The sequence below is a fragment of the Trematomus bernacchii genome, unplaced genomic scaffold, assembly GCF_902827165.1.
Source record: "Trematomus bernacchii unplaced genomic scaffold, fTreBer1.1, whole genome shotgun sequence".
Taxonomy (NCBI): Eukaryota; Metazoa; Chordata; class Actinopteri; order Perciformes; family Nototheniidae; genus Trematomus; species Trematomus bernacchii.
Window position 1 is genome coordinate 3,431,528 of NW_022987608.1, and position 26,141 is coordinate 3,457,668.

Below are 26,141 nucleotides of genomic sequence, written 5' to 3' on the forward strand. Positions count from 1 at the left end.
AAGCAAAGGAGTGAAGGAGAGAAAGAGAGAGAGAGAGTGCAGCTTGTATAAGGCAGTAGTCAATCACTCAACACACCAGAGAGAGAGAGAGAGAGGCAGAGAGAGAGAGGCAGAGAGAGAGGCAGAGAGAGATACTGTAGAGAGAGATTGGAGGAGCAGCCGGCCGCTCGTCCCTCACTCTAGGCAATAAGTTTATAGGCAGCCCGGCAGATTTTCTTGGCTCAGACGCAGCGCTCATGACAGGATTAGGAGCCGGGGACGCGGGACAAACCGGAGATCTGCAGGTCCGAGTGGACGAGCCTGGGCCAGATTCTCTCCCTGCACAGGTAGGACTGTCACCTTCATGCTGTATCACATCTGGCTTACAAAAGTCTATTCAGAGCTCCCCAATTCTTCCTGATACAATATTCCATTTTCAAGAGCCATATTCTGGCAAGTACTGTTTGGCACCACTGTTCAGTTCTTGGTGACAACATTCAATTTACTGAGAGCTTGCAAAAGCATATTATTATAATCTGTATGTGAAATGGTTATAAGGTTGTGGATTTGTAATAAAACTCTCCAAAGGATTATTTCTGCTTCTTATATGACAGGCTTTTTTGAAAGTTTTACAAGAAGAGAACAATGAAATAAGAAAAGGCAAAGCACCCCCTCTATTCTTTTGTTCTTCAGACATTAGAGGCATGCCCTGATGAAAAACATACCCAACTTGGTGATTTTGAGAGCTTACTAAGTGTTTCATTATAAGTTATTTGAAGATAAATTGCAGCAGCACGACTAGGACCCGCCACACATTCATTAAACTATTTGCAGCTTGGAAGGCTTCTGTGCCAAGGATGCAATTACATGGGTGAAGATATGAAAAGACAAAACCCCCCAAAAAACCTTCAAACAAGCAATGAATAGCTGTATTCATTACATTTAGGTTGCACCGTGTTCAAGATCAGCATTAAAGGGACTGCTAAAGTACTTTTTATAGTGTTGTTTGGAGTTGTGGAAGTTGTGGAAGTTGTGCCAAGTTCCTGGACGGTCACTGCATGCTGGAGTTGATGAATCGCAGATCAATTCTGCAGCAAAGGAAACATTCAATGGCTAATTTTAGATGCCCCATCGCTGCTTTTGTTATGTAACTGGCTGGTGGTCCCATGCACCATAACTGAAAAGCACTCACACAGGCATTCAGTTCCCTGAGAAGCTCCACTTTTGCCAGATTGTGGGCTTCATTTAACCTCTTGGATCCTTTTTTACCACACTAAAACTTGAAGTTCTGTAAAGCTTCATGCAGAGTTTGCGTGTTCTGCGGGTCTACATGTATATGCGTGTGAGCGCTGCTATAATGTCCATCTGCACATGGAGTTAAATGCAACTGTGTAAGCTTCAGTAAAAATCCAGGCTGTGTGGTTTCCCTCTGGAATCCTGCACAACAACAAAAATACGTGGGGGGGGGGGGGAAGAGAAAAAGCTTGACTTGCAAGTTTACTCTGATAGTCCCTTTTACTTCAATTTCTGCTGTTTCAGCTTGCGGCAGATAAGTTCAAGTGGAACACTTTGTAGTAGGAGGAAGGAGTGTGTGTGTGTGTGTGTGTGTGTGTGTGTGTGTGTGTGTGTGTGTGTGTGTGTGTGTGTGTGTGTGTGTGTGTGTGTGTGTGTGTGTGTGTGTGTGTGTGTGTGTGTGTGTGTGTTTGAGCTGCAGATGTGTCTGGCACCAATACAAAGCATTGTAGCTGGTTGGTTAGCGGAGACAGTGTGCATGTGTTTGTGTTAGTGTGTGTGAGCTCTGTTGAACATCTCATGACAGTTTTTGTTCTCCCTCATTCTGATGAAGCCGTTTGAAAAGCACTCAAGGTTTTTGATGGAAAATAATAAAAAATAACGACAGTAAAATATGACATAAAGGAAAGAATACATGTAGTAAAATGGCCCAAAATGTATAAACCTGACACATTTGGGCTCTACAGTAATCCCGTTTTTATGATGCAGCTGAGGTTTTCATAGTTAGCAGTTTCAGAACATGATTAGCCCAAGCCAAGAAACACGGGGGAGACCACACTGATGCCTGCATAACGTCAGCTGAAAACTGGCCGGTTCTCACAAGCACACACACACGGGAGCGTGGACTCTGACATGTGTGTGTACATGGGATGGTGACCTCTTCCAAGGGTTGAAGCTGCTATTCTTGTAGTTTGAGAAAAGTGATTTCTCAAGGGAGTAAGGAAACACACAAAGGCAAAGTTTTGGCTTATTTTCCATCCTTTTTGTGAGTTCACCACCTCTGACCCTCTCTGAAAAAATCAAAGTGTCATTTACTAAGCTTTTTCCCCTCTCTCCTCTCCATTCCTGCAGACCTGATTGCATCTGGTTTCAATTAGGCTCTCAGGGATGTGTGAGGCATTTCTCTGTCGCTTGTTCTCCCCACAGTTCGTCTGTCTGTGTCGATTTATCATCCTCTGTGCTTGTGGTTAGACTTCCCCCCTCCTCTTCTCTTTACATTCTCACAGACTGTACTGTCATTCTTTCCTTGTGTTCCTCTCCTTCTCTTTGTTACAGCTGGATGTATGTTAACTGGTAACAAGCCTCAGACCTGTGGGCATGCATGCACACCACACAAAGGGAACCAAAGACAAATAAAGTCAGGAAAGCTTTCTGGGAGGTTGGCTCGCAGAGGAAGAAACCCTTACCTTTAAGCTTTCTCCATCTCGCCCTCCAACTCTGTCTCTGTAATGAACTGCCTCACTGACTGACTCTCTGCAGCTGAATTGTTGGCATTTTTCTACTAGTAGCTAAGCTTCGTTCTTGTTTTTGAAGCCTCTCCTGCTTGTTCTCGCTCTCCCTCCTTAACACAGTGGCCCCTTGTGTTTCTGAACTGTTTTCTCAGGAGGTCTGACCTTCTTCCATCCCAAGTTGCCAGTCCAACGTTACTTGGGCATGGAGAGCCTCTACAGGCAGCCATTGCAGGTGGCTATTTGTATGACTTGCTCACTCCCCAGTCTGAGATAAGGTTGCAAATTGTCATTTAAAAGTGATTTTTATAAGAAACGCAAGGAAATGGCAATACAGTTGACTGTAAGTTCAAAAACAATGAGCTGAAAGGAACTTAAATGCACCGTAAAGCCTAGGGGATTTACAGTGTTTTGTTTCTTTGTTGATCCTTATGGGGGACCGCTTTCATACTTCGCTTGTTGTGTGTGGTTTCCCTCCGTCGTTTGTTTGATATCAAATTATTTATTGGAGCAGTTTCAAGCCGTGTGTTTTGGCTCGATTATGTAACGCCCCAGTATCGTGTCTTGTAGGACAGTTCATCTTGTGGTGCAAGCCTGCCAAGCTCAACCTAGTTCAGGTTTTGAGTTCACACCGAGTTCACACAGTCATTGAAGTTACAATGACTGCATTGTTGGTAGTTCCAGAATTCCACAAATGATATGACACCATCTTAATATATTTGATCTCTCGATATTGTGGTATCAGGACGAAAGGCCTATCTTGGAAAATGGTTCCCAATCGAGTGGAAATCCGAATGCATGAAATGGAATCTGGAAAAATCTGAAAGGAATCCTGATTTTTGACCGACAAATTTAAAATGGAGGTCTATTGAATTGTTAAAGTGTGCTGTTGGCTTCTTTTGTGCTCTTGACTAAACAGAAGCAAATCACCTGAAACCAAACAAATCCTGCTCTACGGTATTTGCCAGGAGAAATTTCCCTTTAGCTGACATCATTATGTTTTATGTCCCTAGTTTAGCTTCTGCCGTGAATGTTGTCTTTAGGGCTTCCGTTGTGTTCACTTTCTCCTTCAGGGGTTATTTTCATTCTAAGATGTGGTTTTCAAATAAGTGTGCTTCCTCCATCTGTATTTCTCTTAATGTCATGCAATGTTTTCTCCCACCCCCTCTTCCTGGTGGGTTGGGATGGTGTTAGAGGCCAACTGACTTTGTTTTCATCGGTCTGCAGAGACCAAATGAACCATTTGAGCCCACAGACAGTTCTGAAAACATACACAGACAGGGCTTTCCTTTGTAATGTATCTCACTGTGTACATCTGCATACATATACAGTTTTTCCTGTGTGTGCCATTTGGAAGTTAACTCCGCTTCATTCACACTCATAACATCCGCCAGGGAGGGTATGTTTTTGGTTTTGGATTGTTGTTCTTCTATAGGATTCCGGAAAGCTAACGCTCCTAACTTGGTGGAAGGGTGTAGAAAGGGTCAAGGAAGAACTCACTGAAGTTTGCAGCAGATCCGGATCAAGGGCCAGACACACGTTGTTTTTCAATCATTAAAACGACATTGACAGAAGTCTGCTTTCGATGAATACCCTTATTATTTGTGCTTTGATCCTTGGTTCTTTGGCAAAGTGGTGTTTGTAACTTCCTCTTGCCTTGGCCAATGTCAACACTCACATCCTGCCAAACAACCGGGTTTAATTGACTTCTTTCTGGAACACTACCCTGCATTATGTGTATGAAATGTATGTGGTGTTCTACTGTAACTTATCTTATCTTAAACTAACGCCATTAAGAGGAGTTCAAAATACAACATTGTGTAAAGACTGCGACAAAATAAGTAGTTTAATTTCAAAATAAGGTGCAGTGAAACTTGTAAAGCAGGAGACACATGAAGTTCAGTTGGAGATAAGTCTTCTTTCCATGCACAATTTTGCCCAAAACAAATTCCCCACAGGGTAACACCTAAGCATTTATTCAGTGGTTTGTTATGATAGAGAGCACACTTAAGCTGAGTACTTGCTATCCCGTAAGTGTCTAAAAGACTGACTCGTAAATTGTTTTGGTTTGAAAAGCCATTAGATAGATTTAACACAAATTCCCACATTGAATATTCCATTTGCTCAGCACTTTCAGATACAAAGAACAGTAAGAGTGTGTTTGGTGCACGCCATGGCAGTAATTCAATCTCTATCATAGCTGATGCCATTGTCATACACACACTGCAGTTTTGTCTGACAGGGTTTACTTGCTCTACTGATTTTGGTCTCTCTATAAATCCACCTAATGTGGTTGGAATGTGAAACAAATGAAAATGGAGCCAGTCATTTTAAAGAAAAACATACATTTTCTCATAATTAGCACCCAATATAAGAGCCAAACAACAGACTGTTAACAGACTCACCCTGAGGCCTGTACTCTTAGCATCAGTAAACTGTGAACAGACTGATAAAACTGTCAGCCAAATACAGCACTACATAAAGTGCGGAAGGCTAGACTAAGATTGATGAGATGACCACTTGGACTCACTGAAGTCTGGGATTAAGAACATTAGACAATAAGAACATAACATTTGTCAAATGTATATATATATATGTAGGTGTGTGGTGCAGTGGGCTAGTGCGTTGGTGTTCGGATCAGGGGAGCACAGGTTCAAACCCCACTGCAGTCTGCATGTCGTTGTGTCCCTGGGCAAGACCCCAAATTGCTCCTGTGAGGATTGCCCACAGTATTGAGTATGTAAGTCGCTTTGGATAAAAGCATCTAACAAGTAACATGCAATGTAATGTATCTAATGTTAGCTAAAGAATTGTACATGTTAATCAAGGTTCAAGGCTTTTATTAGTCATACATAGCTACAGTGTAGTTATTACGATGAAAATCTTAGGTCACAGGCTCCACCAACAGTGCAACACAATAAAACAGAAACACAGAAGAAATAGTGCAAGTAAATACAAAAAATAAAATAGTAAAATAGTGAAATAAGAGTCTGATTGAGAACTTGTTAAATATCTGATACTATCTGGAGCTTTGTAAGGCACTTGACTGCATTGTAAATAACAAAACTAGCCATGATAGCACTTTTTTGAGGCCGTACATACAGCATTGCTTTAGCCAAATGCTAACGTCCTTACATGCACATAAAAAGCAGACAAATCACTTTCCATCTTTTTCTGATTCTTCCCAAATGCTTATTTTACCATGTTCTAAAATAAGAGACAGATTGCTACCATATTTCATGTCCAGACCAAACTTCATGCTGGTTCAGTACAGATGACAGTGGCAGTAAAACAACAGTCTGCCTAGCATTTAGAGCAACTCCCCTGGGGGAAGTAACTGGAACCCTGAGGGCTTTCTGGTCAATGTCTACAGGCACGGAGACGGGTTTCTTTGGGTTGGCAAAGACTTGCCAGAAGGAGCTGGGGTGGGTAATAATACTAGTCTGGAATGGCTCATTTCGAGCTGGTAGGGGCACGAGGTGACCCACAGGAATAGGATTGGACTTCTTGTTGTTCCCGGCTGGAATGTGTCTTGGACCTTCAGGCTGACCGTTGTTAGATATTTCTAAGAAGGGCTGGACCTTTCCTGGTGAGCAGATGTGAGCAATAGTTCAACAGATTTAGAGAGGGTTCAGTGACTTAAAAGGTAAGTTGATTGATCTCAAAATAAACAAAAGTGAACAGTTCCATTAGCTTGTTTAAACGTACAATTCAATATTTTCAGTTTGATCGACTTCTGTGGACAAACTCCTGCAGTGCAAAACCTTTTTTAGGCAACAAAACTACTCAATTAGGTTTAGGAAAAGATTGTTGTTTGGGTTATTGGGTTAGTTAAGTAGCTATGTTACATAACCAACCCAAACAACAATCTTTTCCTAGGGTTAGGTTAGGGTTAAGTAGGTATGTTACATAACTAAAGTATGTCACAAGTCAATGTCAACAGCTGTTTCTTGGCCATCCATCCATACACCATAACAATGCAAGGTCTTTAGAGGCAGTCCTGCATGTCCTTGCTCACAGTTATATGGTTTATACACAAATTAATTTTGTATATTTCCAACAGATGACTGTATATCAATGCAGAATCTATTGGCAACAGGACAACAGTTTGGTATCAAAAGCGTCCTGGTTTGGAGTCCAAGTTTTATTAACCTATGACGTTCCAGCAGGCTTTGCTAAAATAATACATATTAACAGTCTGTGCAGAGAGAAAAACAGGCGAATGCATTGACCAAAATGGAATGTTGTTTCCTAATTATTTAACTTTTTATTAGTTTGTAGACTGGATTCTTGTTTAACAATGAAGTCCTAAAAGGTTTTCTCTGAACCTACGCAAAAACCCCAAAAATATTATTTGTTCTTGTTGTTGTTCTTGTTTGTTTTATCGTCTGACTGATAGCTTATGAATTGTAATGCAATTCATGCCACACTTTACCCACTAACCTGCACAAGACAACTGGTACAGTTACATCACAGTACTGTTTATAAACCACTTGGACCAGACCAAATTAATTGACCTGAAAGCATTTACTCAGAGGAAGTGTCTGGGTCCACTCAAGACCCATGTCCATGCTTTCCACCTCAGTCTCGTCCAGAGTTTGGACTGGCACAAGTCTCACCTGTCTCTCATCAGCCGCACAATCATGCAAGAACATGTGCTTGGTGTTGATGTATAGGACCCATGCACATGAACATACACATGAACAAATTCATTCTGGTCCCGATGGGTTTGGGGTAACAGCTCACTAGAAGTGTATTATTGCATGGACGGCTGCAGCGAAGGGGAATCAAATGTTCGCTTCATTTGAGACGATTGCAAGTTGGACTGTAGACTGTCAATGGACTGGAAAGGGTCTCCCCTGGTACATTCTCAGCTGTTTCTGTCTGTCGTTAGCTAACATGCCCAGTCTGTTCACAATGGAACGAGACCATCTGCATAGACGGGCTTGTTCCACTGTGTGAGAGTCTGGAAGACTGTGAGGAGGCTGCGGTTTGGTACAGTTGGACTGAGTCAGCGTGTGTGTGTGTGTGTGTGTGTGTGTGTGTGTGTGTGTGTGTGTGTGTGTGTGTGTGTGTGTGTGTGTGTGTGTGTGTGTGCGTGTGTGTGTGTGTGCGTGTGTGTGTGTGTGTGTGTGTGTGTGTGTGTGTGTGTGTGTGTGTGTGTGTGTGTGTGTGTGTCTGTACAGTGTTCTGGCAAACATGTGGACCTGGACTTTCTGCTCCTGATCGCACAAGGGGCCCATGACTCACAATTTGTGAACCCCTTGTATCCATAAATATCAATAACTCAAGTCTTGGAGTTACCATATTTTCCACAATTTGGCAGTACAGATGATAGGACAGCAGGGGTTCAAGGAAGAGAGAGAGAGAAGAGGCTTGAAAAGATGGAAAGCGAAACCTTGGGGTCTGATTAGCTAATTGAAGAAGAAGTTCATGGGATATCCATGAAAGAAAACTGCAACTTTACTACGACCACACTCTAGCCCATAATATGTTAACACGTAACAAATGTCGCTTTTTTCTTTTCCTTCAAACCCCCTTTCCTGTTTCCTCTCGCTCCACCTCTCCGCTAATTCTTTCAACATGTGCAGTGTTACCATTTAGATGTCAGCAAGTCTCAACATGCCACCATGAGAAATGCCTGTACGTTTGATTACATTTGTAAATACAATTATATTCCTTTTCTTTACCGTTGAACCTTTCAAATATTTCCCTCACAATATAACACTCTGTCCAGCTTTTTATTTTCACCAATTGATCAATCATTTACATTTCTATTAGACTTAAACAAACGTTAGAATGTTTTCTGTCCCATTTTCTGTAATTGTGATTACGTACAATATGGTCGTTTGTAGATTCAAAATGAACTGTAAACTGGTGAAAATGGTGAAAGGTGTGAAAAATGTTTGCATTGTTAACCCATAGCTACTTTGCCATTATCATTGCTTGCTAGCTATAGTAGCTCGGACGTGAGCAAACGTGTAAAAAGATTACTATCTCTAAGAAATGACGTGGGCAGAACTTTTCTTTGGTTTTCATCTGTAGTTTTAGGGCAAGGTTTGGTCAAAAGAGGAAGTACGGAAACTATGGACATTTATCAAAAATCGATACAGAGTTCGTCAGGTCAAACTTCATGACTTACCGCTGTATTACCTTAACTTGTTTGGCAAATCACTACAGAGCCTCAAGACGAATGTTATCTATCATTCAACCAAGTTAAAGATTTAGCCATTTCTGACACCTCCCGTTGTTATTGTGTCGTTTGTCAGTCTTGCATTGCCTGCCATCAGAAGTACTTGGGTGACAAAAATGACCAACGGTGAACGTCACTTTGGTTCATGTCTTACTGGGTTAAGTGAAAGTTCTTCCATAGATTTGGAACACAGGACGAATAAAAAGAAAAACTTTAATAACACAATTTGTATGTTTACGTGAGCTCCAGTGTAATTAGTAAAACAGAGTTTGCCAGTGTCAGGAAAAAATCCTACGAAACCCAAAACAAGTCACCAGCAGGGATTCAAGTGTGAGCAAGGGGCCAAACCTCACCTCTCCCTCTGTTTTTCTCTCTGCACACAGCTGTGACGGGCCTCCCGTGTCCCGTCACACCAATCTTCCGACAACAGTCTTCCGAGGTTGACCCGATTACCTCGTCTCCTCTCCCATCATGCGTCTCCTCATCACCCTCCTCCTCCTGCTGCTCCTCGGGTCAGCTGAGCCCCGGAGAGGCCCTCGCTCAGGGGCTGTGGAGAGGGGCGCGAGGGGCCGGGTGCGGGGCAGAGACAGGGCCGGAGTGATGAGACGTCAAACTCAGGAGTGTAAGGAATACATTGAGGCCGGAGAGAAGTACCTGGACTGCCAGGACAGGCAGCTGACGGCCGTGATGCAACACTGGCCTAAAGATATTCACCACCTGCTGCTGGCAAGAAATAAGATTCAGGTATGTAGTGCACTTTCTACTTCCTCATGCACATTTAAAGAGGCATGACATATGTGAATTGACTGTAGCAGGGGGTCTAATGAAACACAACTTACAATAATTAGCAGGTTCTGAGAAAGTCTAGTACAGTTTTATATAGCCAATTCGTAAATAAGCCTTTTACTCCGACCCTAGCTGGTTGCTAGCATGAGCATCTGCACACCATTTATTTGGAGCCGAGATCAAAGACACATTTTCCTGCTGTGTGTGTGTGTGTGTGTGTGTGTATAGTTTTGTGTATGTTTAAGTGCGCACACAGGATATGTGTCACAGGTGTTGAGAGGAACAAAACAAACCACTTTGCCTGCGAGGTAATAAATAGAGAATAGACCAATCACATACAAAAATCCCTCAATTACGAGTATAATTACGGTTAATGGTCGATTTCAAAGAGCTGGTTGTTGAATGAAAGAGTAGTGAAGGAACGAATGAAAAAACAATGGATTTTATTATATTTCGAGCTAGGTCTTTATAACTTTTTTGTTGGATTTTGCCAAGAATTATAAAACATTATTGCAAAACAACAATCTGATTGCTAAAGCCAACTCATTGTAATTAGGTGCATTGTATTTATGCTTTTACAATAGGCCTAATAGGGGTGCCCTACAGTTTCAATTGTGGAATAAACTCATCCCATTATGTGATATTACCTCATCGGGCCTTTGCCTATAAAAAGTTAGCGAACAACGATGTCTTGGACAATGTTTGACAACCAACTTTTGGTTGAGTCTCACCGTTGTCATGATTCCCATTTGAAAATTAGCAGACAGCTGCCCAGTGCAGAGGAGCCGAATATCATATATATTGATTGAAAACAAATCTACTTTGACTGCAACTTGGCAGACAAGATCTAATTTATCGGTCAATCTAATTCTCATTTCTCTTTGCAGCACTGACAAGGTTTTGGTTTATTAGAAGCTAATGCACTAGCAGGAGTCGATGTTTTGGGTAATTTGAAGCTGATACACTAGCAACAGTCCAGGTTTTGGGTAATTCGAAGCTAATACACTAGCAACAGTCCAGGTTTTGGGTAATTAGAATCTAATGTCGTTGCAGGATCCTTGCTATTCTGAGTTTGTATCATCATAGTTGATTGCACCTATTGTAAATCACAATCATTCTCGTCTCCCCTTAGGTTTTGCGGGACAACATGTTCTCCCAGTTCTCCCAGCTGAAAAGCCTGGACCTGCAGCAGAACCACATCTCGATGGTGGAGGACGGAGCGTTCTCCGGCCTCTCAGCGCTCACCACCCTGCTCCTCCAGCACAACCGTCTGAAGACCGCCACCGAGGAGGTCCTGCTGCCTCTGCCCCGCCTCACCTACCTCCGTCTCTACGACAACCCCTGGAGCTGCAACTGCCAATTGGACAGCCTGGTCAGGAACCTTCAGGTGCCTAGCAACCGCAACCTGGGCAACTACGGCAAGTGCGCGCAGCCCCTGTCGCTGATGGGCCAGAAGCTGAAGGGGCTGAAGGTGGAGACGTTGTGCTCCGGAGACAACCAGGTGGACAGGAACCAGGGCGGCGGACAGGGGGCGGGACTAAGGCCTAAGCCAGCCAAAAAGACAGAGGCCACGTCCATGTGCCATACCTACATGTTCCCCAAACCTCTGCTGGACTGCAGCAACAAAGGTGAGACTGTCACTGTATCACACATTCACATAACTGTATTAGGTTAGTTGAAAGCAATAATATTAAAGGTCACCTATTATGCAAAATCCACTTTTTCATGTCTTTTATACATAACCATATCCATATCTCTTTACCCAGAGGGGTCTGGGTAAAGAGATTCTGAAAGTTTCAGGAAAAAAGATTCACTCACTTATCACACATATAAAAACCTGTCTGAAAATGAGCTGATCAGATTTTGGCATCTTTATGATGTCATAACGATGTTTTGGCTTGTGTAACCATTAGCCAATCAGCAACCAAGGTAACCCCCCCCCACCTTATCACCTGAATCTCCTCCTAGAGCACCATTGTGTTCTTTTTAACCAAATATCTCTCAGAGGGGCGTGGGGAGGGGCTCCTTATTTTCATCTAAAGTAACAGACAGAGAATCAGCACTTTTGAAACAGGGCTGAAACAGAGGGGATTATGGGTAATGCTACAATGATCTGTTTGGTATTTGGAGCCAAACACTTCAGAGACATGTTTTGTATATATCTGAGACCTATAATATATTGATGAAAAACAGTATAATAGGGGACCTTTAAAACAACTTAAATATGAGGTGAGGCATAAACTCACACAAAGACCCACTTCTATTTTTCCCGCATTTTTCATTTGCAGCCAAACCCATGTGAAATCAACCAGTGTCACTTTGTGGTAAACTGTAGCTTGTCTTTTTCGATGGTTACCATGTGTGACCTGGCGAACATTTCAATAACAACTAGACTGCCCTGGCAGAGGAATATACCTTGTATAAAAGGTACATTTGTTAGGTTTGCTCAGCACTCTGTAGTGGAGAGTCTTGCTTGCTTTTCAAGTGAAATTGGGAATGAGAATTAGATTCTGTCAGATGTTTTGGTTACAGCAACAGTGAGCGAGATGTGTTTGTTTTGCCACGTGGTGTGTGAGAGGGAAGGTCTCATAGTCTTAGCCTGTCCTTTCAAATTAAAAGCTATCATCTCCTTGCAGAAAACATAATTGTCTTTCTTCATAATTTCTTGTTTGACACTATAGGCTACCGTCTTGCATTGTTTGGCGGTTTGATAAGTAGCATTTTGAAGCATTTGAGTTCATGTTTAGACAGTCAGGTATGGGGTTCAGTACCCCTCACATTTCCTTCTCTTAGGGTTAGGGTTAGGGTTTTCTTTGTTCAATAGGGCAGTTATTTATGGTGGCCAACAGCCCAAATGGACCAAAACACATGCAAATAAAGAAACATCTTCACCAACTTCACTAAAAGTGCTGCAAATAAAAAAACACAACGATTATAAAGTTGGCCGACAATCATTATCACTGGAAACGTACCTAAAATGTAAGTTTTATTGGTTTATTTTAACAATGTTATGTGAGTGTTTCTGGCCGTTGTAGTGAGTTCGCCCCTGTTGACCACCAGTTATTACCACCAGCAACTTAACTTGTTCGTTTTTTCAGTTTAACAAGGAGTCAGCATGACTAGAAGGCTGCAGAAAAGATGGGAATAGTCAGTCAGGGGACGGAGGGAGCAGCTCTTCTAGTTTTCACATCTGGTTCCCTTTGTGTAAAAATGCCCCTATGTGACTTCTACCATAAAAGCTGTAACTCCTCCAGAGCTCCATAAAACTTTGTGTCACTGTTGTTTTCAAAGACAGGCTGGAGGGATGAATGACAGTTTCAGATTTTTTGCAGACGGATCATTTTTTGGGTACTTTAATGTGGGGTCTTTCATTCTTGGTTGCTCTCTCATCTTCTCCCTTTCATCTCATCTTCTTTCGTTGACACCCAAATAGCATCCCGTGTCAACACTGAACTGAATGATGGCCTCTGTCCATGTTTTAGAGTAAGTGGGCTACCCAGATTAAATGAGCAATTGAATGAACGTATAAATGGAGAGCTTATGCCTTTCATTGAAAGAAATCCTTCACAGAGCCAAAACCACACAATGCAGCATCTGTGTTGTGCAAATGCTCGAGGAAGCTTTTCACATATTTTCCTAATTTATTTTTCTCCACAGTAATGCTTTTCAATCGATTCTTTATCTGAACCACTATAGGGCTTCTCTGTTTTTCACACAGGCTGATGAACTCATCCATCTCTTTCCCTGAGTTTCTTTTGCACGATAATAACTCTCCACATCCTGCCTCCTAAACCATGAAAGTGATATGCGATGTGTGGATTTTCCTCAACATACTGCAGCTGTTACACATGACATTAGATAAGTGTTGTTTTGTGCTTTTGCTTAGCACATACATTGTAAGCCGATGCCCGTTGAGTATTTCCATTTTGCTGTTTTCACTGCGCTGCCTTCCAGCTCCAATGTTTCCCTTAGCTCACTTCGTTAGCTGTCAGAGTGAAATCTAATCACAGGTATATTATATCATTGACCTACACATTCAGCTTTCTCCTCCACTTATAGTCGGTTTACAAAGAAATGCTAGCAGTTTGCCAAAATGGTGGCACAATATAGCCTTTTAAAATCGCTTAATAACATCTAAATGGATATTAAATTGCCTTCTCTTAGTTAACTTTCATTATTCAATATTTCTTAAGACCACCCACCTCTCTCAGACTATATGGAGCGTGACCCTGCTGCCTCCAAGTTCCCATTAACTTGGAAGCATAAATCATAAATCATTTGCAAATGTGATTCTTTAATATGCTTCTGATCTAAAATGTTGACATCCATATTTGCTAGCTTGCATCCCACTTCTTCTGCTTTGCATTAGTTGCCACTTTGGTATACTTCTACGTCCATTTCTACTGCCCACAAGCTCATTCATGTGCATGGCTGATCATGTGACCGTGTTCAACATAAACAAACTAAAGGTCAAAAACTCCATAGAGTACCTATAATTTGTGTTTAATTGGTGGACATTTCATTAAATACAGCTTCATCATCAGCATGATTGCTAATTATTATGGTGGCACAATATCAACTAAAATAACCAAGCTCGTAAAACCTGATTTTGGTAAAGGGTACAAGAAACAGACACTACATTTGCTGATAACATTGGCCTGTTTGGTCCAGCCTGCACAGTTTTTAATTTGACAGCAATACTGACATTTTTTAAAGTTAATAAACTGTCAGATTAGAAATCCACCAAGGAACTTGACAAAATCATCTGAATGTCAATGGTCAAAACCACAAAGAATCTGTAAGGTCAATGAGGATGAGTGGAACAAACATGGTTCTCTTTCAGATGGGATTGAAAAACAAACGGGGGTGGGGGGGGCGTATGAAAAACCCGAGTGGAAACATATTCTTATCCCTCCGTCTCCATACCCTATGTCTCCCTCACTCTGGTTTGAAAGCTTTCATTAGAGGTGAACCACAGCAGATTTCAAGCTCCAACTCATTTTCACTGGAATTCAATGCTACATAAAGTGGCTGGAGTTAATATGGGAGTATTTAAGGGCTGTGTTACTCAAAGATGGGACGTGGACTTTAGTGCTGTGGCAAAATGTGCCTTCAAATGACTTCTGTTCAAATCTCTGTTATACAAACACTGATGACGTTTAGTATTCTCATTAAGACACTCGTTTGCAACCGCTTTTTTTTTAACCCACATAGAAGCTTCAGACGTTCAGGAGTGGGGTATTAACGTTAGATTTTATGACCGAAATACTTACTCTTTTCCCGGTTTTAGGACTTATTCTTGCACCACTTCTATATTGACTACCATATGCCATCACAGGCAACATAGCACTAGACTTGCCAACTATATTCCACTAACTGGACTAGGCTAAAACACAAGTCGCATTAATGTAAAAAAGTAACTTTATAAAGTCATGTTAGTGTATGAAATGACTGAAAAAAGCCTCTCTGCTCAGGAGGTCAAGAAATCATTGGTTTCCGATGTAACATAAATCCTCCATTTAAACTCCAGTCTGCAGCAGTAAAGTGACTCATGTATATGGTGAGTTGGCTGCTTCCCAGTCACACAAAACAACACCCTTGATATTACTGTATGTCCCTGGCCCCAGCGGGCAGTTAGTCAGCAGAAAAATAATAATCTTCCATCATTTCAGTGGGTGGCGAAGGTAGAGAGCGTGAAATGAGAAAGAGGACAGTGACTCTCACAAGAAAACGTCAATGAGAAGGGTAACACATTAAATATGAACCTATTAATTGCAGCACATCTGGTGGCTTGAATTGTTAAGAAAACACAAAGTAATTTTTAACCTTAAGCTGTGTGTCTAAAACTAAATTTCACGGCACTATAAAGTGATCATGTCAGCACTGTAAAAAAATGAACTGCTTCCCTTTCCACTGTCAAAACGGAATAATACATATTGCACCACCTGCTCCAGGAGAACAGTACAATTGCACAAAGGACATATATCTTATACAGCTGAGCGTCACACCTTTTGCTTAACTTTTATTTCATTTTATAGAAAATATGGTTAAAAGAAGCACACACTTTGGGTACATGCAATTAAAAAGCAGTGCTTACCCTTTCAAAATAAGCATAAATAGATATACTGTATGTCTAGAATAATGTTTTGCACGTTTTGCTTTACATTTACGGAAACGCTTAAACCTTATGTTCTACTAATGCGCAGCCTGCATTTAGTTAGGCCTATGGTTGGGACTGCATATAGTCCAAACTACATTTAAAGCAGAGGTGTTGTTAGACGAAACACACAGATTTTCTCAGGTAGTAGAAAAGCACTTCTTTGTTGGACAGAATATTTGAGGACAGATGTTCAAATAATGATTCTGCCAGATTCAGTGAAAAAAAAAGCCAGTTTTGAATGAATGACTTGAATAAATCTCTTTTCCTGACATGTTCTCTCTCCTTCTCTCTGTGTGTTTTATCATTCAACAGTCTGAGCTGCGTGGGCCCTAAAGTTAAAACAGGAAAGAGCCTAACACTTTATCTTAAAGATTTGCCCCATTAAATATCACAAGATACCCAAAAGACCCCTAAAAGAAACGTCCTGAACACACGTTTAAGCTACAGGAAGCAATGAATTAAAAAATAAAACGCAGAGATATTCAACACAGATTTAAGTTTTATCCTGTGTGTGGCTTAGATTTAAGAAACATTAGTCACAAACCAGACTTTTTGTCACTACTACTGCCACAGATACTTGTGTCATCACTGAAAACACAGCGTAGGAGATTATCCTGATCAGTGAAAAACACAGAAGACCACAGATGTGTTTCTCTTGGAGAAAGAGAGGATCTGTCTTTGGTTGATTTCTCACAAGGGAGCCTGGGAATTTCAGTCTTATGAAAGAAAGCCAGCATTTTTCTGACTTTTTTTCTAATCTTGGACAAAGCTGCGGACATATGTAGACCGGCATGTACACATGGGAAGGGTGGGAATTCCTTTAGACCTCTCATAGTGGAAGACTTTTGAAAGAAGTGTCTCGAAAAGTCCCAATGTCTCTACCTGCTGCACAGCGATCCGCCATCACTGTCAAGTAATCAATCACATTGTAATTATATAACCCGATATTACAGATTACACATTTGTGACTTGATATACAGACAATAACTCTCTCCCTATTAAACACAAAAGAACCCATCAACACCAACAGAAAACCAGAACTCAAATACATACAAGACCAATCAAAAGGCAAGACACAACTGGGAAGGGGAGGGAAAACACAAAGGAGCCGGGTGAACACAATCAGATAATCAGACAGGAGGGAAATGAGACATGAGACAGGGGGTGAACACCTTTCAAAGTAACACAGGAAAACAGACTGACTGTGACAATTCAAAATAAAACAAAAAATAAACAGACCGTGACAGCTTTACAGTGTGTACAGAATGCAACACCCTCTGGCCTCAAGACCCCAGCGGCGTAAAAGGAAAAACTCCCAAGAAACCCCACAAATAACAGGGAAGAAATGTTAGAAACCTCTTGGAGAGTAGGAGGATGGATCCCTCTCCAAAGACATACAGGGTGTTTCTCAATCGCGAGTACGCTTGCTTGGTAGCACAAGTCTTCCGAGCGTCTTGCTTCAGAAGCGAGGCAAGAATACTTCCTGGCATTCGGAAAACAAAGAGTGGAACATGCTAGCAAGTGTGCAGGTGTGCGTCATATGAGAGGCCTCGCCTTACATTTTCCGCCACAGATTTGGGGAAATTTGTCCGTGCGCAAAGCATTGTGGGGATTTTAAGACTGCGGAGTCTACTCATGTGCAGCCTCGAAATTTCTCCTAATGAAGTACGCCGGGCTCGGTAGATTTCCAAGTATGCTGGAGATTGGAACAGTACTTCGGCGGCACTCGATGACGTAGTATGCTTGAAATAGTGGCTCTGGAGCAGCTTTACTCGCGATTGAGAAACACCCACAGATATGCAATAGGTGTCCAGTGTGAAGATTTTAAAAGATAATAAACTTACAATAAAGACAGTCCAAATGTTAGAAAAGATAAAGAGTCCAAGTGGATGTCAACAATTTATCTAAGTGCCACCAAAAAACAACAACTCATGATCCAGACATACATGTAGAACCACTACTAACCGTGTTGCATTCTGGGAACGCAATTCCCCTCAGTGGGGCAGTAGAGTACTATGAGCTCTTTAAGATAGGATGGTGCCTCACCATTAAGGGCTTTTGTAGGCAAGACACTGCATTACATGACTACAACAATAAGTACATTTCCTCAGTGCATTGGCTACATCTCTGTTCACGCTGGATACGTGTGTCCTCTGAGTGTAATTATATTATCTTCCAGTCAGTGTTGATTAATGCACCATGCCTCCTCCTTTGTAACTAACTACATCTGCGGCAATCAACTGCATAAAGACGGCGACATCTGCTCTATAAAAGTGCCACGAGAATTCTTATGATCAAGTGGTACAGTCTGTTTAAAAAAACACATGCAGGAAACTCGTTCTAACATTTGTACGCATGGATGCTCAGTCGCTTACATATCACATACAGTCTTTTTCTCTTAATTTAGAAGACAAATCAGTGATTTTCCATCAAAATAAACATCTCAGCGCATGCCTTTACCCACGTGTGTTTCCTCTCATCTGCAACCCCTACGAAACGCTTAAAAAACAATCACCATATGTTTATTTTCATCTTCAGTTTTAAACAGAAGTGTGCCATGATTGGCACGGCAGATGTGAGCTCCGATTCAGACAAACAGACACTGCAGGTGAAACGAGTTTAAAGACCGTGGGAGGCAATTTAAAATCCATAAAAATTGCTCTTTTTCTCTTATTGTTTCTTACTTTAAAAGGTTTATCGCTACTGCCAAAAGTAGAATTGTGGAATGATGGGTCGTAGCTTGAATCTGGATCGATTTGTCCCCAGATAATGTAGATTCAAGCTCTGTTATATCTTTGAGACAAATGTGTTGACCGTCATAAATCTTTATTCCAGCCATCTCAACAGGATGATTGAATAGCATTTGGGAAATGTGTTCCAGTCTGGGACTTTGATTTAAAACTCTGTTATCGACATGGGAACATGTAGAAATTGCTGTTACATACATTAGTGTGAGATGTTGGGAAATGTGTGTGAGGCTGAAAACACTGGAAGATATTAGACACACACACTCGCCCTGGCACAGGAGAGAAATACTGTAATACATGCTGTCGCACTCGACTCCATCTTGAAAAAGTTAAATGTTGCACACAACCCACACAACATCTTGAAAATGTGTAAAGATGCTAAATAATAGGATTTTCAGCTTTTGTGTATAGGCTCTGGAGTTTTGCACTTTAGTGGTGCACATCTGCCTCGATCCTGTGAAGCAGCAGGACTTCAAAATCTTTGCAAAAACATGGCAATAAAGTTGATCTAAGTCTGGCTTTTTTTTCTTCTTTGCAGATTTGAGTAACATCCCATCTGACCTGCCGTCCGACCTGGTGAAGATGGATCTGTCCCGAAACACCATCAAACATCTCAGGCCCAAACAGTTCCTGCTGTCCAAAGACCTCAAGCTGCTCAACCTGAGCAGCAACAGCCTGCAACGTATCGACACAGGTAACACAACCGACCTCACACACACACGCACGCACGCACGCACGCACGCACGCACGCACGCACGCACGCACGCACACACACACACGCACACACACACACACACACACGCACACACGCACACACGCACACACGCACACACACACACACACACACACACACACACACACACACACACACACACACACACCACACACACACACACACACACATACCATGTATACATTACTTCAGGGGACATTACATTGAATTACATGCATTTCCTGGAGACTTATCCTAACCTTAACCATAACCAACACATGCCTAACCATAACCCTTACCCTTACCCTTACCCTTACCCTTACCCTTACCCTTACCCTAACCCTTACCCTAACCCTAACCAAGTCTTCACCCTAAAATTAATGATTCCCTTCATGGGGACCTCCATTGTGTCCCCATAAGGGAAGCCAGTCCCCACACGTGACTGTGTAAATAGATGTAGGTCCCCACAAGGATGGTAATGCTAGGCCACACACACACACACACACACACACACACACACACACACACACACACACACACACACACACACACACACACACACACACACACACACACACACACACACACACACACACACACACACACACACACACACACCTGATCACACACAGCTGGGCCCGTACATGCATTATGTCATGGTCATACCGTAATAAACCGTATTTAATTTTACACCCATGTTTACCTTTATTGCTAGCTGGCAACTTAAGTGGCTGTAGTTTTAATGCCAGGTGCTAAGGAGGAAGCTTATGTGACGTAAAAGAAAGTGTAGAAAGGAGGTTAGGATGGATGAACAAACACAGGATTTTTCTGTGTGAACCATTGACTTATTTTCACTTTTCACAAGTAAAACAAAATTACATTCCATACCTAGAGAAGAGGACATTCTGCTCATTTTCAGGCTCATAATGTATTTTGTGCCTCTACTGTGAAATGTGTACATGCTTTAATGTTTAAAAAGGTCTTTAGGTTTCTCATACTGCCTGTGCTGCAGCACCTCTTTTCACCATACAGCTCACCTTTTGGTTTAACTACTCACAACCTTTCTCCTCTGCCAAGTACATCATGTTTTCGGTTCTGTTAATTAGGTTTTTGTTTGTTTGTCAGCGTGATTAAGAATAACTACCAGCTCAAATGTACTCTTTATATCATGGGCCAAGAAAGAATCCATTCAATAGTGCCCTTCTAGTTAAAAATGCTACTGGTGATAGAGAGTAATAAACAGACTTTCCTTTGCCACTAGACAAAGAGACTGGGAACAGCTGGGTTAATCCAATATGGATAGCCATATATACAATTCTCAAGACTATATAAAGAACAAGGCAAGGTGTTCCAGAATTTCATTAGAGGAACATAATTGTTTAAGAGATCTGTCATACTGAAGCAGAATATCTGCTCTGATTAGTAATTCTGCCTCAGCTCTACCCCTATTAAAAAGTGCAGACTCATTACTCTCTGCAGGCTAATGATGTTTGGCTCATGTCTGCCTGCCCGGGAGGGACATCCTTTTTTAAATCCTTGTAGTTTCCTTCATTACCCTGCAACACATGTAAACAATCTGCTGCAGCTCACCCCCCAACCCCCGTGTGTCCAAGTCTATTTGGAAAGTGAATGAGAAACTCTGTGTAATGCTGAGAGCTTGTGATGACATGTGGCCTTAATCATGGTTGCTCCTTCGCTATGTGAGTGAAATAAAACGTGCTTAGAATGATTTTCAAGAGGTTGTTTATCTTTCACTCATGCTTCCTTTTCGCTTGTCTCATTGTCTGGCAGAGTGGGGTGTTTGTAATAGATGCACAATTATTTGCATTTGTTTTTCAGTGTTGGTTTTGGACGATTTTTGTGCCAGATTGCTGCGGTTTTTCCTTGAAATACTAATCCCGAAATAGACAAAACAATCATTTAGACTGTCACAAGAGAATACAGTATATTTGAAGCTCAATTGAAGCCATTTTCCTTATACGACATTTTCGAAATTGTCAATCTTGAACTGAAAACTACGGTGGCCGACGTATATTAGGAAAAACACGCTGCACTTTCGAAAATAATGAAAATATAAAAACACAAATGTGCCAAAACACATGCAGATGAAGAAATATCTTCACCATCTTGATGAAACATGCGCACCATTTATTAAAGCTCTGCTTAAACAAAATGCTGCAAATTCAAAACGCTGCAAGAAGCCTAAAACACAACAGAAAAGGGGACACTAAAATGCGAAAAAAGCTGGGACTGGATCGCTTGTTGACGTTATGGGATTGTCAAGATAACAAACTGTCACTGTTGGTAGAGTAAGTCTGTTTCATAATTGTAAATGTTGTGTGAGTATATTTGAAATTACTAGGTTAGCTACGTTAGCTAGCTTATAGCAGATCTGCAATAATATCAGAAGGAATAATGTGATCAAATTGTTCAAATTAGCCGATAAAACTTATATTTTAGGTACGTTTTCCAGTGACAGTGACAGCAGAGGCCTGTACTACGAAGCCGGATTTTCCTAACCTGGATATGTTTGAGTTAGCCGGTTGGCCCAATCCAAAACATACGCGCTCTGGCTAAACTGTACTACGACGCTGGTTATCAAGTGGATCGCTCAAGCCAGCCGTGTCCTATCTAGTTAGGTGCGCGTTCACATGAAAGGGGTGGTATTTGGAGCATTCGACCAATCTCAAACATGGACAAGCGCACTGACAGCGCAGCGTCATACTTCCTGAATGAAAAGTGAACTTTAATATTAGTCAAATATGAAGAAGTTAAACTTTAAACATCCATGTCTTAAACACTTTATCCAGGATAAAAGCCACATAGCTGCACCTGCAAGGTGAATACAGCTGGTAAAAGAAAAAGCGTTTGAATGCGTACATTAACAGGTTTATGATATCACTGCCCCGTTAAGACACGAGTGGATCTGACTTTAATTACATTTGACTCGAGTGTTTCGTCAACTTAATGTGTTGCTTAAAATAATACTTCTGCATACAGTATGTGACACTGTGAGTGTTGCACGGCGAGATACGGCTCAAGAAGCTGACTCAGATAAGGAAATATATGATATATTATGATGTGATATGATATGAATGATAATGGGACACATCGACGTCTGCACCGCGGACTGTACTTAATGTTACTCTGATCCGGTTACTTATGTCGTGGCAGATATTTAAGTAAGCTTTCTTAACGCTAATGTTATAATAGTCAGATTGCTCTGAAGATGGGAGGGGATATTCTATTAATTTTCACGTTCACACAGTCAGTTGATTTTTGCCGGCCGTCTTTCCTGCAACGGCAGTTTTTCTGTATCCTCTATCCTGTAATATGACTTGATAGCTTTAAACTCCGCACACGGAGCTCTGATTGGTCAGCAGGCGGTGCTTTCACTGAGTTGATCTCTTAGCCTGCAACCTAACCTCCTCCCGAGGAGGTTAGCCGCTCAGCATAAGTTACCATGGAGATCTAGCCCGCTAAAAAGAGAACCAGCGTCGTAGGACCGCAAAGCCCGAGTTTTCCCTGAAGTCAGCCGGCTAAGCGAAAATCCAGCTTCGTAGTACAGGCCTCTGGTCAGTGTTAGAATCCCAGAACGTCAACAAGCGCTCTGGTCCCAGCTGTGGTTTCACTTTTTATTGTCCCCGTTTCCATTGTGTTTGCAGCGTTTGATTCATGCAGCTATGTCGGTAAATGCTGCGCATGTTTCGTCAAGTTGGTGAAGTTGAATTTGCATGTGTTTTTGCCCATTTTTATATTTGCATCTTTTTCGAAAGTTCAGCGCTGTTTTGGGTCGTTGTAGTGCTTTTGCATGGGTCAGCCACCATACCAAACTCTGCAATAAGATATCCCCCGTAGAAGATTATTCACACCATCCTCTCTTTTGTGTTACTGTAAATGAAGCAACAATGACTCAGCAGACAAGATATGTAAAAGTGGGGCTTGTGCAACCATGATATCTGTCGTTATGGTGACCACAGACTTTGAAATTGTGTTTGTACGTTATTGAGACTTGTTGCCAACTTCAGCCGAGAGCGGGGCAAGCCTGGGGGGGTTAATCCATAATTTATCACCTCTGCTGAAGTTGGATGTGTTTTTGTTCCATACTGCCTGCTCATTTGTCAGTTCTAAGAACGTTAACGCATGTGCATTACAAAGCTGGAAAAATTGATGACAGGCTTTAGAGCTTTGGGGTGAATGGGTGTTGTGGTGCATGGATCACTGGTGATTAAAATACTTGGGGATGAGTTATGTAGAGGGTTTTTTCCGTGACAAAGAGTCTCAAAGGTTGGTGAGATAATATGGATGCACTGAAACGAAGAACAGATCTAGTTGGTTTAGCAATCATGTTGAGGAGTAAGGGATTAAATGTAACAGGATTATGTCATCAGCATACAAAAAAACGGTGTACTTTATATAAATGTAATCATATTGCTGTTACATTTTGTCTCTCCTCTCATGATGAACGTGTGAGACTTACTTTAGGACATTTCACTGCCTGAAAATACCATGAGTAGACCACACTGCGTTTCCTGTTGCCACTGTGCAAACCAAATTCATAGTCAGGAGAGTCAGTATTATCATGAGTTCAAAGATACAAGGAGCCTCCCTCATCCCTCTATGCTCCTCCTTCCTCCATTAAAGGACCCTCCATATCTGTCATCTTTATGGTTGAATGATGGAGCTGCAGTTACTGTAACTTATCTGTTACGATGATGGGGAATGGATTTAATAAACTCCCCAGTGTCCATTCTCCTTCTTCTTTCATGTCTCTGACTCAGTGATGTCTTTATCATCACTGTATTTTTCAACATTTATATGCTCCACACACTCCTCCTCTTCTTCCTCCTCCTCCAGTTTTCTCCCCCTCCTCTCTTCCGCTCTGTTGAGATCAAAGCGAGGCTCAAGGCTAGTGGACAGCGTGAAACCGTCTCCACTGTCCCATTACACACACTCATGTAATGTCTGGAACCTTTCAGGGATGTGCACAGTCACCTTTTTAACTGGAGTTTAATAGATTCACCTGTGGAGATTTATAAGACACATTAGAAATAAGGATCATTTATCAATATGGTGACAATTAAAATCAAAGGTGTCTCCTTGTTAAATCCTTGAGATGGCAGCCTTTGCAGACCATTTACATCCACGAAAACCTATATACGGTAACACACTACAGGAAAGGGAAAACCCCCAAAAGCATAATACGTCCTTGTAAACGTTTAAAACAACTACCTAACAAGTCATTGTTGACTTGGTTTGACACAGGAAACAAATGGGGTGAAAGATCTGTATTTCTTTGACCAATTCATCACCGGATGATTTGGTCTTTGATTAGAAATAATTTGCCAAAAACTAAAGCCATCCAGTACAACAAATATATTATATACAATTAAAGTCACATTTTAGATCATGCTTTCCTGACACAGAGGGCAACAGTTTTTGCATACAAGCTCTTATAAACAAACGACACGCCCCCGGCCAAGCATAACAAAGCAGGATGACAAAGTTAGCAACTAGCTTGTGCATACATTGGAGCATTTTAATGTTAAGTGAAAATTGGGGTTACAACTGAAGGCATTATTTCAAGGGAATACTCATGTTGCTCCAGTCTGCAGTATCATTCACTCAAACAACTGTTGAATGGACTGGGAAGACAGGATGGACTTTTAGTATTCAGGGAGCCGTTTGTAACGTCAACTCATTTTGTTGAACTTTTCCTCCCATCACAGCTGCATTTGCAGGCCTGCTGCACCTCCGTGAGCTGGACCTCTCCAACAATAGCCTCCACTACTTCCAGTACGGTGTCCTGGAGGACCTCTACTTCATACGGAAGCTGTCGTTGGACAACAACCCCTGGATCTGCGACTACAACATCCACTACCTGAACTACTGGCTCAAGCACCACCCCAACGTCTTCCACTCTGGCCTGATCTGCTCTGAGCCGCCGGAGTTCAGGGGATGGCGCGTCGAGAATTACGTCAAGACCTACAACAGTGAATGTCCCAAGGATAGACAAATTGGAGGGGGGGATACAGGACAGGGAGGACAAGGGGGGACAAACAATGAGGCAGTGGGGGAGACGGGTGAGGGGCAGGAGGAACGTCAGCCTCAGCCTCTGAAGGAGATGAAGCAAAAAGGGATTGAGATAATCAGGCTAAGTTAGAATGGGGGGTGATCGCGGACTGGTGGAGGTTATAGGGGTGTTTGATTAAAATGCAGTCTTTGGAGAGGCTAAATAGTTAATAATCAAAGGTAGACTCAGTGATTTGATGTTTAAACATGATGTGTAAAAGTACAATCTTGGGATAACATCCATTGTCTTGTTAGTAGTCAGCTTTTTCCATCTTATTTTAGGACATTTTCGACATTTCCTTTAACGATTATTAGTTGCTAAGTTTACCTTTAAACAAAAGTTAGGAGATGCTCTTTCAAACCAGTCTGTATCAGATCTAAAACTCCCAACCAGGACATCTCTTTGAATTTCCCACACAATGAACTGTAGGAGCTCTCCTTTTTATACTGTTACAATCATTTTAATAATGAGTTTAGGATATACTTTTTTTCTCTTTTTAAAAGAAAACCTTTTGTATTAATTAATGTACGGCATTGTCTACCTGTTTCTGGAAATAAAATTGGGTTTATTTTTTCTGAATATAAGTCTTATGGCCTGATATCAGACCTTAACATGATGATGGAAGATTGTTTGCATTTGACATGACAATAACTTACTCCTGAAACTGCCAACATATACAAAGATCTAACATGCACCCATGAAAATAATCTAGATAAAGGCGGGAAACAACGTCTCACTGATTATCGACTA

The 26,141-nt window shown here is 41.6% G+C and overlaps 1 protein-coding gene across 1 annotated transcript; it reads left to right on the plus strand.

Annotated features, from left to right (window-relative positions):
• lrrc17 (leucine rich repeat containing 17) lies at positions 1–25,970 on the plus strand. Its single transcript, XM_034131420.1, has 5 exons — positions 1–326; positions 9,297–9,657; positions 10,832–11,327; positions 19,145–19,300; positions 25,048–25,970. Exons 2-5 carry the CDS (start codon positions 9,385–9,387, stop codon positions 25,479–25,481), a joined length of 1,359 nt encoding a protein of 452 aa, XP_033987311.1. The 5' UTR covers positions 1–326; positions 9,297–9,384; the 3' UTR covers positions 25,482–25,970.
• The last annotated feature ends 171 nt before the right edge of the window (positions 25,971–26,141 follow it).